The following is a 15,267-nucleotide window of genomic DNA, read 5'->3' on the forward strand; positions in this document are numbered from 1 at the left end:
TGGTATTCTCAGGATGGGGAGCTCCACGTTATGGGGAGCACCCCAGGCTAACAATATCAGCCAGCAGCCGCCCAGAATTGATGCATCCATTAGATGCCATAGTTCTGGGACTCTACCCGGCTCTTCCCGAATTGCCCTGGTGCGTTGGCAATCGGGGTAATAAGAAGTTAATGGCAGCCCATAGCTGCCACTAAGTCCAAGATTAATCATGGCAGGCATCTCCCCGAGATACCTTCCATGATTAATCTGTAAGTTACAGTAGATAAACACACACAACGAAAAATCCTTTATTTGAAATAATAAACATTAAAAAAAACCCTCGTTCACCAATTTATTATGCCCCAAATACCCATCCATGTCCGGCGTAATCCACGGAGGTCCAGCGTCACTTCCAGCTCTGCTACATGAAGGGGACAGGAGCGGCAGAAGAACATCGCCGCTCCTGTCAGCTCCACACAGAAAGTGAGGTGAGACGCGCGATCAGCTGTGCTGTCACTCAGGTTACTCGCGGCCACCGCTGGATCCTCCAACTGTGACTGCAAGTCGCCCGAGTGACAGCGATGAAGTCACAGGTGAGTTGCGGTCACGGGTGGAGGATCCAGCTAGCCGCGGGTAACCTGAGTAACAGCAGCGCTAATCGCGCTGCTCACTGCAGTCACTCAGGGGATTAGCGGTCACTGGTGAATCCTTCTCGGGTGACCGCTAATCAGGACGTGACACAGACAGAGCCGTGGTATGAGGATGAAGTCGGGTGAAGTTCACCCACGATCATTCTCAGCGCGCGACTCTGTCTACTGTCAGCGGTTATGTATCAATGACATTTAGCATCACACACACGGACATTTCACACGGACAACACACACACACGTCAGTTAAGTTTCACACGCACACACGGGCATTACACACGCACACACGGCTAGCATACGCAGTTCACACAAATGCCACATGGACCAAAAAAGAGGACACAAAAACTGAAAACGGACCCAAAAAACGGACATAACACACGTGCGTGTTTTTTCACGGATGTGTGTCGGAGGCCTAAAAGAGTTTTTTTTACTTTCAGTTAATCTTCATCCAAGAGTTCACTTCAGTATAAAAAAATAGAAACCGTGCTGTCCTCACCATCCCTGGGTCTACTGCCAGTCTCTGACGCTGGTGTCTGGTATTGACCATTTCACTGGTGTCACAACGAGACAGTGCAGCAGCCATCATTGAGCTCTGCAATTCTGCCAGTGTAAACTAACCGCCCCACTCAGAGCTGCTGAGCTCACTGATTGGCTGCTGCACTGTCATCGTGATGTCAGTAAAATGGTCAATAACAGACTCAGTTGTTTCCCAGTCTGTACCTCACATGTAAATTTACCCGTGCAGGTTTATCCATGTGTTATTAGACCTCATCATGTGGATGGTGGTCTGTATAGGGCACGGCGGACAGTACAGCAGGGCATGTGCTGAGTACTGTGCAGCGCAAAGAGTGGGGACAGCATTAGACTTAACACAGATCCTCACTGTACAGACCCGGCTCTTGTGCTCGCTGATGTCTCTCTGAGGCCTCATTCTGATGTCAGTTTTTCTCCAATGAGTTTTATCCGTGTTTCTCACAGAAGCCCAAACCTATGAGAGTCTATGGGGCTGATCACAGATAGAACCCGTACCTATGAGAGTCTATGGGGCTGATCACAGATAGAACCCGTACCTATGAGAGTCTATGGGGCTGATCACAGATAGAACCCACACCTGTGAGAGTCTATGGGGCTGATCACAGATAGAACCCGTACCTATGAGAGTCTATGGGGCTGATCACAGATAGAGCCTGTACCTATGAGAGTCTATGGGGCTGATGACAGATACAACCCGTACCTATGAGAGTCTATGGGGCTGATCACAGATACAACCCGTACCTATGAGCGTCTATGGGGCTGATCCCAGATAGAACCCGTGGGGATACACCCTGATGAAATGGAAGTGGTTGCTGATATCACCTTACCGCTTGTGGCATATTAGTACATGGGTGACGCCCATGGCGGCCATCTGCAAAGCCGCCATTTTGAATTCAACTTTATTTTTTCAATGGGAAGGGGGTCATGTGACACATTAAACACATAGAGAATTGCACAAGAAAAACAATGATGTACTCACTGTTAAAGTAGCTTTATTCATTATCAAGTTATTGACACGTTTGTGACATGTAGCAATGACAGTAAACCACAAAAGGATGTGCTCAAAGTGCTGCCCATTGTGTTGATAACGTGATTCTGTTCTCCCACTCTTGACACACCGAGAACATACCGCAGATCCAGGATCTAGGATGTGGGGCACCTGACACAACGGATACAGAAGGCCCTTGGTAGCACTTCTTATGCGGTATTGCTCTCAGTGTTTTAAAATAATGATTTGCTTTATTTTGATGTAATTTGTTGCCTTCATGTATGTGTTTTATGCTTTATTTTTTAACTGAGACTTTTTTAATAACTTTATTTTGGGATTTTTTTTTTGTTTTGCAGTCTGACCACATATGCTTCAGTAATGCTAAAAATATTGAGGGTAGTAGGGCTCTTGCTTCTAGTGCAATCCATCGGCATCTTTTATGCAATCAACAGAAAGAAGAATATCTCTCCGTATATGTCTTTATTCTCTCAAGCTATAATATTAAATAAATTTGACTCATTTCTTCATATGAGTAGAGGACCAATCCCCTTACATGGTTGGTCAAATAAAACCGAACAGGAGACGGTCAATACACCATCCAGCACAATTAATCTCAGGTCTCCATCTGAAGTATTAAAGCATGGTGATGGGATCATATTTTTGGAAACATCAGATCGAATGCAACCCCCTGCATTAGTGTTATGTGCTATAGAGTCAGCAGCTCGTGTGTACAAGAACCGACCAGTGGTTTTCTTCATGAAAGGATTAAATGGCACCAACACTGAAGGAACGGTGAGGAGACACTTCTCAGTGCTCTCATCCCTGAGGAACGTTTACTTTTTTCCTCTGATTTTTGAGGAAGTGTATGCTGACACACCACTTCTTTACTGGTATCAGAAGGTAAAAAGCTCAACATCTGATTTTTACAGTGATATATTAATGTGTCTAAATCTAAAGTACTACTGTATCTCTCTATGCTAAACCACACAACCTGTGCATGGAATATATCAGTTGCCTCTTCTGAAAGTGTCTTTTCAGTGGCTCCTTGGGTTTGCGGTCAAAATGGAACATTATGGAGCCTCATAGCAAAAGTCCTAATTCCCTTCCCCTAGGGCACCACTCTCAATGTCCCTTATAAAGTATGATGCCAACATAATTTCCCCTCATACACAGGAAGATATCACTATTGTGAATTCCTCACAGTACCGTCCACAGGTCCAGTATGCTGATGACACGCCCGTACCAGAGACCGGGGTTACTTGTTACCAGGCCGCAGTTCCGTTTCTGGGATGCTGCGGTGGCGGCAAGGCACAGTTCCATGTGTGTGTGTGTGTGACACCCTAGACTAGCCAGGTAGTCACAAACAGCGCCCCACACAACACCAGTCCCACATTAGGTAGCACCAGCCAAACACAAAAACCCTAGTCACCTCCCTCAGGGTTTGATGGACACACCAGGGGGCGTGCCCAGGCAGTTGGACATGCCCACCAAGGAGTTCACAGTTCCTGAGGCAGGAAAACAAGTTAGATTAGCTTTGGAGTTCAAGTAGTGAAGTTCAAGTCCAGAGGCAGGCCTGTGCCCAGGTCTGCCGCAGTCTGAAAACAGGTGTCTGGGTCGGAGCCCAGCCACCTTTGGCTAGGAGGCATATGGTGGCCTCAGCCTGCAGGAGGCGGGAAGACGGCTCGGAGAAACCGTAAGGGACCGGGACAGGGTAGTGGCTCGCCGGTACCAACCCGGGAAACCGACTGGAAACCGGAGCACAGAGGGGGGTACTCAGACCCTGAAATGAGGTCCAGAAACTACTGGACCGAGTTAATTAACTGATTGAGGTCTGGACTTTAGGTCCTTTCCCACCCAAGTCCTGACTGAAGATAACAGCCCAACGAGGGGGATAGAAAGCCACTGCACAGGCAGAGAGATCCCATGGGTGAGCGTCTGCGGGCAACGGACTCTCCCGACATCCACAAAGCCGGGGAGCGGACTCCCATCGCTGAAGTGCGGGCAATCTACAGCTACACAACACGGTGCAGGAAAAAGGCAGAGACCCCCAAACCGGGTGGGGGATCAGACGCAGCCGGCTGCAGGCACCGACCACCATCATCTTGGTTTACCAGAGACTCATGTGTGTCAATCATCGTGAGTACAACTGTGCCCTCGGGCCGCGCACCGCCCTGCACCACACCAGCACGTTCTCCCCAATGGGTCCCGGGGCCATCACCCCTGCCCACAGAAAGGTTAACATCTTTCTGCATAACCATCTCCCCTGGGGTGCCCCGTAACTGCAGTGGTCGTGTCTACACCTTCACCACATCCCGTGGGTGGCGTCACAAACTTAACCACAACCACGGCCCCGGCCGTAAACCTACGTCTCCTTCAAAATGCCAGTCCCCTTTCACAGCGAAGTGACTCCGGGTCTGGAGGCACTCAAGCCACCCACCAACGAGCCCGGATCCGAGCGGCTCGGCTGCAGCTGAGCGCGGGGTGGTACATGTGTGTGTGTGTGTGTGTGTGTGTTTGTGTGCAATGAGCTGTGGCCTCCTCCTTACCCGGGAATGAAATACTACACCTCTGTCTGAGGTGCAGTACCTCTGTGGCGACTGGAGCCTCAGGGGCGCTACACACCCCACAGCAAATCACAGCACGTCCGTGGGCTGGAACAGAAAAAGAAATACAAGTGTTTATTTGAATACTGTCAACAAGTAACATTAAAATATTTATTCCCTTTATGGAAGGCACTATTTCTTTAACGTTTCAAACATGATAAAACTTTTAGAAAAATAGAAAAAAACCTAAACATTTTGCAATAAAACATCACTTCAACATTATTAACCTTTTTCAGGAGCCCATGATGATTCATTCTCCGAGTGTCCTATATCACCTGCTCCAGGTATAACAGTAAAGGCAGCAATAAGACCAATAGGGGACTCGCCACCAACAAACCCCCAACATAGGCTCTGGGCATGCAACGGAGCGTTCCTGACCACACTTCGTTATTTTGGCTTTGCTAGACGGGTTTTAACTCCTGTGATCCATGAATTCTGCTAGGGGACACTGTAACCAGTGCAAACTATATACAAACAGGCTGTTCACCATCCACAACCCTATCAGTCTTTGAAAATTAGCAAAAAAACATTCCTTATCTTCCTATTGTACTAGACTTTTCACATATAAATGTTCATAAAGGAAGAAATAAAAAGTAATATTGTTCCTAAATAGGTAACTATTTACACACTTTCTGTCTTGTTGTATGCTCTACAGTCTCTTTTGCTTTGGCTGTGCACCAGGTTTGCAACTCCCTGTCAGGGGTCACTCCGGGCAGTCGAGTGTTTCCCGTTACCGATTACAGGGGTCTGCGTTCTTTGGTCGCATGTCACAGTCTTGGGTATATCGTCTGAGGCTGGTACTGGGCCGAGTTCAGACCACAGCACCGGAGTATCCTCGAGATAGCCAGGGGAGTCTTTTACCATGTCTAATATTGGTGTGACACCATGAATTTCGGGCTTAGGGCCAGTTGATAGCTAGGCCTAACCCCATTATTACCCAGTGAGCCACCCGTCACCAGGGCAGCTGGAAGAGTTGGATACAGCGCCAGAAGATGGCGCCTCTATGAAAGCGCCATTTTCTGGGTCGGCTGCGGACTGCAATTCGCAGCATGGGAGCCCAGAAAGCTTGGGCACCCTGAGCTGCGGATTCCAATCCCCAGCTGCCTAGTTGTACCTGGCTGGACACAAAAATTGGGCGAAGCCCACATTATTTTTTTTTTAATTATTTCATGAAATTCATGAAATAATTAAAAATAGGCCTTCCCTATATTTTTGGTTCCCAGCCGGGTACAAATAGGCAGCTGGGGGTTGGGGGCAGCCCGTAGCTGCCTGCTGTACCTGGCTAGCATACAAAAACATGGCGAAGCCCACATAATTTTTGGGGGGGGTAAAAAACTCCTGCATACAGTCCTGGATGGAGTATGCTGAGCCTTGTAGTTCTGCAGCTGCTGTCTGTCTGTATGGAGGAGAGCAGACAGAAGCTGCAGAATGACAAGGCTCAGCAAGCTCCATTCACTAGTGTATGCAGGAGAGCACAGCAGCTGCAGAACTACAAGGCTCAGCATACTCCATCCAGGACTGTATGCAGGAGTTTTTTGCCCACCAAAAAAATGATGTGGAATTCGCCATATTTTTGTATTCTAGCCAGGTACAGCAGGCAGGTATGGCTGCCCCCAACCCCCAGCTGCCTATGTGTACCTGTCTGGGAACAAAACAAATAGGGAAGCTTTTTTTTTAAATTATTTCATGAATTTCAGTAAATAATTAAAAAAAAATCGACATGAGCTTCGCTCAATTTTTGTGTCTAGCCAGGTACAACTAGGCAGCTGGGGATTGGAATACGCAGCAAAGGTTAGCCCGAGCTTTCTGGGCCCCTCTGCTGCGAATTTCAATTCGCAGCCACCCCAGAAAATGGCGCTTTCATAGAAGCGCCATCATCTGGCGCTGTATCCAACTCTTCCAGCTGCCCTGGTAACGGGTGGCTTGCTGGGTAATAATGAGTTAATACTAGCTTTGTTTTACTAGTTAGTATTATGTCAGAGATTCTAAATGTCAGGCAAGTTTGACCTGGCCATTAAGAATCTCCAATAAAGGGTTAAATAAAAAAGACACCACACAGAGAAAAAATACTTTAATAGAAAAAAATACACAGACACACTTAGAGACTCCATGTTCATTACTCCCTCGCATCCCTCCACGATCTATGGTCTTCTGTCTTCTTTCTCCTTCAACCCATGCAGCTCTGCTACATCAGACAGCGCTGCATGGGAGGAAGATGCTGCTGCTTCCCGTTCAGTCTATATCACTCAGTGAGTAGCAGAGGCTGCAGGCTGTAAGTGGTGATGTCACCGCCGACTGGCGCATTGCTATAGCAACGGTGATCTCCATTATTGACCGGCTGTGGCAGCCGGTGAATAACGGAACGGGGAAGCAGAACGGGGAGCCGACCATGTGCCAGAGCATCTCGCCGGTACACGGGGATGCACAAACGAGCACCGCGTACCGGAGAGATGCACTGACAGGACCTAGCAATGATGTCTAGCCACGTGACCAGTCTGTAGCCAATGAGATAATAGACACATGACTGGTCACATGCTTTTTTGATGTCACGGAAGGTCCTATCATCAGTGCTGGTTACCGGGAGGGCGCAGTGATTATCGGAAGGAAAAGCGGCGGGAGACAGAGTGCAGGCCGCGTCACGGGGACCTGTAAGTGTAATGGTAATGTTTATTAACTGTATGTGTACATTTTTAATGTGTTTTTTTATGTGTTTGTGTTTGCCTGCCATTGGTTTCAATGGGGCTCGAGAGGTTCGTCGAGCCGTTCATCGAGCCAAACTCGAACGCAGCCTCCGTTTGATGGACCGAACCGAACTCGAGCCTCTAGAGGCTCGGCTCACTCATTTCTATTTGCCACATCCCTGAGATGCTCTCCAATGCATCTCCTAAGTTCTCTACTCATCTTACTTACATATTCGAGACCCCAGATAACACATCTTGAGCGACAATGAAGGCTTTGATGTTAAACTGATGTCCCATCACAGAGCTAGAAATTTTTTTACCGGTTTGAATATGTGGGCAAGCTACACAACCCTTGCATCTAAAACAGCCTTTGTGCCTGGAACATAGCCAAGTATTGTCTTTCGAGGGGGATAAAATGGCTGTGTACCAATTTATCACCAATAGATCGACCTCTTCTATTCGTACATCAGGGGTGTGGTCCCACAGCATCGCCAATATCCACATACATTTTCAGGAAAGGCCAAAATTTATTCAAAATTGCGAGTATTTCTTCTGAACTAATATTGACTGTCGTAATAAAATGAAATTTGGTCTCATTGTATTTGTCTTTATGAGGTGTTAGAATCAAAAGATTTGCCCTTTCTCTAGATTGAGCATCTTTAAAAGTTTGTTAGAGAATGTGAACCGGATAGCCCCTTTCTCTAAAATGGCAGTGCAGATCAAAAAGCCTGTCTGGAAAAGTCCAAGGGTGCTGAACAATTGCGTTGGACTCTAAGGTACTGATCTCTTGGAATACCAGCCTTGAGCGGCCTGGGATGATTACTCTCTCATCTTAATAACGAATTTGAAGATGTAGCCTTGTGAAAGGTTTTAGTGGACAAGGTCCCATCCAGATGTTTTGTGGATAAAATTTCCAGAAAGGAGACTTCCCTATCATCAATTTGTGCTGTGAAAAAAGACCTAAAGGGTTATTATTAAGTTCAGGCACGTTCATGAAGGTGTCCTTATTGCCCTGCCAATTAACAAAGACGTCGTCAATATAATGCGACCAAAACACAATCCTCTCCAGGTCAAGAGGTGATACTTCCCCAAAGATGAGATTCTCCTCCCACCAGGAGCAGGTTGGCATAGAAGAGTGCAAAGGGGCTACCCATAGCAGTGCCCCAGAGCTGGTCGAAGAAAGCCCATTCAAAAAGAAAAAAAATGCTTGTCAAGCAAAATTGCAGTAATTTGAGCAACCACACATTGTGCCTAATGAATTGACCCCCACGTGCCTTCAAAAAATATTCAATACTTTTCTAAGAGAGTAGAATTCCTATATCTAATGCCAGGAGACAATTAAATCCTAAGGTGACGGGGAACATTGTCAGATTTGATGTAACTCTCGAGGCTCCGAACCAACCACCAAGACGTTATCTGGTTTTTGTATACTTTAGTCATTTTTTTAAATACTGTGTTATAAGTAGGGGTATATATAGGTTGAAAATAGTTTTTGTATGAAAATAATCTATCTAGCCACCGCAACCCAGCTACTAGTGTTCAAACCCGTTGTAGGAAAACCAGTTGCAGTTGTTACCTTTTATATGTGTGAGTGTTTGTAATATTTTAATTTATAATATTAAAGGTAATATTTTAATATTGTGTCTACACATGTTACTAATACTCTTTCTTAGAAAAAGAGATCTTACCGCCCCATCAGCCTTATGATTGTGCTATCAACCACAATACCAATTTGCCTAAAGCGCGCCTGTATAACTTGTCTGGCCCGGAGCGGACTGCCATGAAGGCATACATAAGTGAAAGTTTTTGAAAAGGTATATTAGGCCTTCCTCCTCTCCTGTACATGCTGATTTTTTTCTATGTCAAAAAGAAGGATGGAGGACTCTGTCCCTGCTTCAATTTCAGTGAATTGAAAAAAATTACGATTAAAAATACCTATCCGCTTCCATTTATCCCCGACCTATATAAACAGCTTACTTTGGCCAAATGGTTTTCTAAACTTGATCTTAGGGGCTTATAATTTAATACGCATCCAGGAGGTAATGCGTGGAAGACAGCATTTTTAATGTCCAAAGGTCTATTTGAGAATCTTGTTATGCCTTTTGGACTGACTAATGCACCTGCTGTATTTCAAAACTTTATGAACAATGTTTTTTGTAATTGCAATTGAAGGTTTATCCTGGTTTAGACTGGATGATATTTTAATTTTCTCGCCTGATTTGGATTCTCATTATGGACATATCCATTCTGTTTTACAAAGGGTTAAAGAAAATTCCTTGTTGGCTAAGTTAGAAAAATGTACTTTTGCAGTTCAAGAAATCTCATTCCTAGGGTTCATTGTGCCAGTGATGGGGTTTAAGATGGACCCTGGGAAGGTGCAAGCCATAATTGATTGGGTCCAACCTAGCGACCTTAAAGCATTACAATGTTTTTTGGGGTTTGACAATTACTACAGAAAATGTATTAAGGGGTTTTCTTAGATCAATAAACCTCTGACTGATCTCACACGTAAGGGGGCAGATCTGAAGGTTTGGGCATCTGTTGCTGTTGGGTCCTGTCATAAGTTGAAAACATGTTTTATGTCCACTCCGGTTCTTTTTCAGCTGCACCTCATGAGGTCGTTCATCATTAAGGTGGACGCTGCTGAAGTTGGGGTAGGAGCTGTATTGTCTCTAGGCCCTAAAACATTAACCAACTTGCGACCATGTGCCTTTATCTTGAAAAAATTCTCACCTGCAGAGCGAAATTAGGATATTGGGAATTGTGAGTTGCTTGCTGTAAAACTTGAGGAATGGAGGCATTTTTTGGAGGATGCTGTTCATCAAATCACAGTTGTTTTTGACTATAAAAATTTAGCTTATATTGAATCAACCAAACGTTTGACTCTAGACAGGCTAGGTGGTCATTATGTTTCTCTAGATTTAATTTTACCATTACGTTTACGCCTGGGTCTAAGAATGTGAAGGCTGATGCTTTGTCACATAGTCTAGATTTTGTATCTCCTCCAGAACCTCCATCCTCCCTTCTTCTTTCAGGGTATTGTTATTTCCCTGGTGCCTGAGTTGGAGGCAGAGATTCGTGATGCTTAGTGGTTGACTCCTCCCACTACACCAGAGTCCAAGCTATTTGTTCCTGTACACCTGAGATTGCATTTGTTGCAGGAATTTCACGATTCAGTGATAAGTGGTCATTCTGGAGTCACGGCCACCCAGAAGGCTATTTCTAGGCTCTTCTGGTGGTCATCTATGCATAACGATGTTAAGGATTTTGTATCTGCTTGCGAGACTTGCGCACGCGCTAAAGTAAGTCGTAACCGATCAGCTGGGGAACTGGACACTATACACACTATGATTTTTGGTAGATTGGGCTAACAGATTACAACGCTTGTAACCTACTGTTTTAGAGCACTACATCAAACTACGTGATGCAATGCAGTATAAGGTTAAATAAATTTTAAAAACTAAGAATTATTTTATTGATGTAATTGTTAAAATAAAATGGGTGGACATGACAACAACTGTGCAAATAGAGGACAAACAACACACCAAGACAGGTATAAATGTATAACTGGTAAGTAAAAGAACTCAAATGATGAAACTTTGACCAATGAATAATATAATAAAGTACAATAATATAGTCTGTAAATAATAAAACCACTAAAGATGGAAAGTAACGTGTCAATACATGCCCACAGCCTAAAATCTTAGGCTGATTGTTGCTTTGCAACCTTTCAACAAGCTTTATTCAGGTAACATACCCGAACAGGAACCTGTGATAGAGTAAAATGTTTATGTTCAGGTCTGGTACATGGACACCAGGTGTTCGGTACAGACACCGAACTTTACAGTTTGGGTTCCCACATCCCTACACTTAATATATTTATTTTGCTTTCAGATTGATCCAAAGAAGCAGCCCTTCTGGAACAGCAACAGTTCTAATGGCTGCAGGCTAGCTCTGATATGGAAGCATGGTGGCATATATTTGGATACAGACGTCATCTCAAAACGAGCCATTCCCAGTAAAGACTTTCTAGCCGCACAAGATTATAAATCTTCTGGCAGCAGTGTTTTTGGGTTTTCTGGTCATCATTATTTTACTCTAAAATGTATGGAGGACTTTGTTCAGAAATATAATGGTAGAATATGGGGTCGGCAGGGGCCAAGTCTCTTTACCCGTAATTTAAAAACATTTTGTGATTTACCCAAGTTTAATAGAGCTGAAGATGTCATTTGTGGAAACATTACTTACTTCAATCGTCAACACTTTTACCCTATATCTTTCTCTTCGTGGAGAGAATATTACAAGGTTTGGGACAAAATGCCAACTTTCAATGACTCCTATGGTTTTCATCTCTGGAACTACATGAACTCTGATGAAAGAGTTACTATGATACCTGGTAGTAACACTTTAGTAGAACATCTCTACAAAGAATACTGTCCTTCTATATATAATGCAGTACTTAGGAATGAAATCACTTACCAATGAACATTACCTGCTGTGACTATCTTTTTTTTTAATGTTTGCAAACAGTCTTGTATCTCAATCTTGCACATACTGTAATTCAGGTGAGGCTAAACTAGCAAAAATCATCCGTTAACATTTGTCTAACACACTCATAAGGATCAATCACTAAATGTATGATAAAAATGCACCCAAAATGTTTTATCTATTACAGTGTCTATATTATAACATCCTCAAATGTCAATGAGGTATGAGAATAATGTAAATCTGAAAGTTTCTAAATTCACAGATGTAATATAAACCTATTATTACCGAATACTACAAAAAGTGTATAACTGCTGACACGTGTAAAGTAAAAGCTTTGGACCTGTTTATAATTAAATATAGTTTAAAACTTTCTCTAAGTTTCAGTTTGCCATTTTTATTCCTTCATTAATTTTAAGACAACATGATATGCAGTTTTTATCAACTAAAGTCCAATAATAATGATGTGCAAGACACTTCAAAATACACATGTAAATCCATAACCCTTGGTTTAGTACAGAACCCCATGGGTAAAAAAAAGTGATTCATACTTAATAAATAATATCAATAAGTTGTATTTAATCAAACATTAAAAAAACAGAGAGGTCTCCTCAAAGAGACTGAAATCTATCTGGGTATTTTTAGGGGGTATAGATAAGTGAAAATTGACAAATAAATAATTAGAATGGTATCAGTATACAAACATTACAAAGTGCTCACAATTACTACTGAATTACATGTATACATTCATAAATAGATAACAAATAACTACATCAATTGCATCACCAATTGCCAATAGATATGAATAAAAATGTAATATAATTATAGATAAGCTATAGATACCTTATATATCATACGTCACTCATTTTATATATGTACTCACACTGATGACAAGTACATAGTATAACACTAATAAACACAGTGGTTATGTTAGCACTTTTAACTTTATATATTTGCCTCAGTGATGACAAGTACATAGTAAATGCTGATATAATGTACATAGTAGTTGAGTCTGACCACTGTTATTCATTAAGTCACTAAGGTTTGCCACTAAATCCTCACAGTAGAATACTCCTGATCAGCCATATTATAATTAGTTTTCTAGAAGGTGTACATAACATATAGTTGTATGCTAGGTGATCCAGGTCTAAGGCAGACAGTCCCTCCACCCCAATGCAGGTTTCGCCCTGCTTTTTCTGGGGGCATACAAAATGAAAAGTGCTTTTTTAATGTTTTGTTAAAATATGATTAAATAAAATTTATTGATTTTATTTATTTATTTATTTATTTATGAATCACTTTTTTTACCCATGGGTTTCTGTACTAAACCAAGGGTTCTGGAATTAAATGTTATGCAGTTTGCAGCCTTTTCCAATAATCTGATTTTTCTCTTTTGGGAGTTTCCTTCTATGTAATGTAGGCTGTATGTCAGCTCTGTGTATATCCTAGGATGCTGCTTTCTTTACATGAGTTTATGTATCACAGCTTGTTTTCACCTTCATGATCCGGAATTATTTGCAATTCAGACCAGTATCAGTTTATGATGTAATAACTCTGGAACACTTCAATGGATCCCAGTGATTCTGGAATTAAAGCAATGTGGAAGAAAAAAAATTAAATATTCATTTTTCCCACAAAAATGTTACCTCAGACCCAAATTTTGCATTTTCACAATAATAACAAGAGTAAATGCACAATACAACTTGTTGCGCAATTTATTCTGAGTACACTGATACCTCATATGTGGTGGAAATTTACTATCTACTGTTTAGGCGCACGGCAGAACTCTGAAAGAAGGAGCACCATATGAATTTTAGAGTGCAAAATTGTCTGGAATTGATAGTGGATGCCATGTCATGTTTGGACAGCCCCTGTTGTGCCTAAGCAGTAAAAATCCCACACATGGACATTAGACCCCTCAAGGAAATCTAGATGTTTGGTGAGCACCTTGAAGCTCCAGGTGCTTCACAGAATTTTAAAACGTTTCGCCGTGAAATTAAAAAAATACATTTTTCACACAAAATGTAACTTTAGCCCCAAATATTTTATTTTAGAAGTGGAAAAGGAGACAATGGACTATAGAATTTGTAATGCAATTTCTCCTGAGTATGATGATACCTCATATGTGGTGGAAATCAACTGTCTGGGTTCATGGCAGGGATCGGAAGGGAAGGCTCGCCATTTGGGTTTTACAGAGCAATTTTGTCTGGAATTGATAGTGGACTCCAAGACATGCTTGGAAAGCCCCTGATATCCTAAATAGTGGGCTACCCCACAAGCGACCCCTATTCGAAATTAGACCCCTCAAGTAAATTTTCTAGATGTTTAGTGAGCATCTTGCACCCCCAGGTGCTTCACACAATTTTGTACTGTTGAACCGTGAAAGTAAAAAAATACATTTTTAGGTATTAAAGTCCAGCTTACATATTGTGTCCCCCAATGGGGAGAGGTCTGTGGTCTCCTCTCCCCATTTTGGGACACAATAGGTAAGCTAAACGTCAATACCTAATTAATTTTACCTACACTGACATGCAGTTTTGGATAGGTTTTCATTTGTTTTTATACTCTACCTCATTTGGTGAAATTACTTTGTACATCCTGTCATTGATATGTTGTTGTGATCTTAGTATCACACCAGAAATTTAAAGGTCTGGTTACAAAACTATTTATAACGTGCCAAATATATATTGTCCTGCATATACCCCCTTCTTACTATGCCTTGAGGGGTGTTTGATCCATTTATTTATCATACCTACACCCAGGTCTCTCTTTTAAAAAATGAAATAACTTTTTTTTTATTGTATTGTTATTTAATAAAAAATAATGTTTATTTTTTCTTATTATTCTGTACTTTTTGGATTGTTTTGAGTACATATTTGTCATGGTAAGAAATACAGTATAATTTATTGTGCAGTTTCTACTGAATATGCCAATACTAAATATGTGCTTGGAAACTACTTTTGAGATGCAGTACAAAGTGAAGAATAGAAGATACACCATATCTGAGTGTCATAGTGTGTCTGACTCAAAACTCTCAGTGTCAGGACTATTTCTGAAGCTGTTTGCACAGCAGAGTATCAAGGGTAATTAGTGTGCAATCAGACCACCGCTGCAGAGGAGGGGCCGGCAATGAGGAGGGGCCGGCGATGCGGAGGGGGGGCGGTGCTGAGGGAGGGAAGGTCGGTGCAGCGGAAGAGAGGGAGGGATTTATCTCCCTCTCTCCTCCTTTGCCGGCAACAGCGAGAATCGTATTGCACTCGTGTCACACCGCTGTAATGCGAGTGCAGTTCGATGTTTTCCTCGCCTCATAAACTTGTATGGGTGCGAGTGAAACAGGCTCGCATTCCACT

General features: G+C 42.7%; 1 protein-coding gene across 1 annotated transcript; it reads left to right on the forward strand.

Moving 5' to 3' along the window:
• The first annotated feature begins 2,517 nt into the window (after positions 1-2,517).
• Positions 2,518-11,917, forward strand: LOC142295624 (alpha-1,4-N-acetylglucosaminyltransferase-like). Its single transcript, XM_075338725.1, has 2 exons — positions 2,518-3,048; positions 11,327-11,917. The coding sequence occupies exons 1-2, from the start codon at positions 2,527-2,529 to the stop codon at positions 11,915-11,917; spliced, it is 1,113 nt and encodes a 370-aa protein (XP_075194840.1). The 5' UTR covers positions 2,518-2,526.
• The last annotated feature ends 3,350 nt before the right edge of the window (positions 11,918-15,267 follow it).

Source organism: Anomaloglossus baeobatrachus, chromosome 3, assembly GCF_048569485.1.
Source record: "Anomaloglossus baeobatrachus isolate aAnoBae1 chromosome 3, aAnoBae1.hap1, whole genome shotgun sequence".
NCBI lineage: Eukaryota > Metazoa > Chordata > Amphibia > Anura > Aromobatidae > Anomaloglossus > Anomaloglossus baeobatrachus.

What these genes read in the sequence shown, in the direction of transcription:
- LOC142295624 (XM_075338725.1), top strand. Translation starts at nt 2,527, where the DNA reads ATGCTAAAAATATTGAGGGTAGTAGGGCTCTTGCTTCTAGTGCAATCC. An exon ending in TTCTTTACTGGTATCAGAAG is followed by an intron (nt 3,049 to 11,326) that starts GTAAAAAGCTCA and finishes TTTTGCTTTCAG; the next exon opens with ATTGATCCAAAGAAGCAGCC.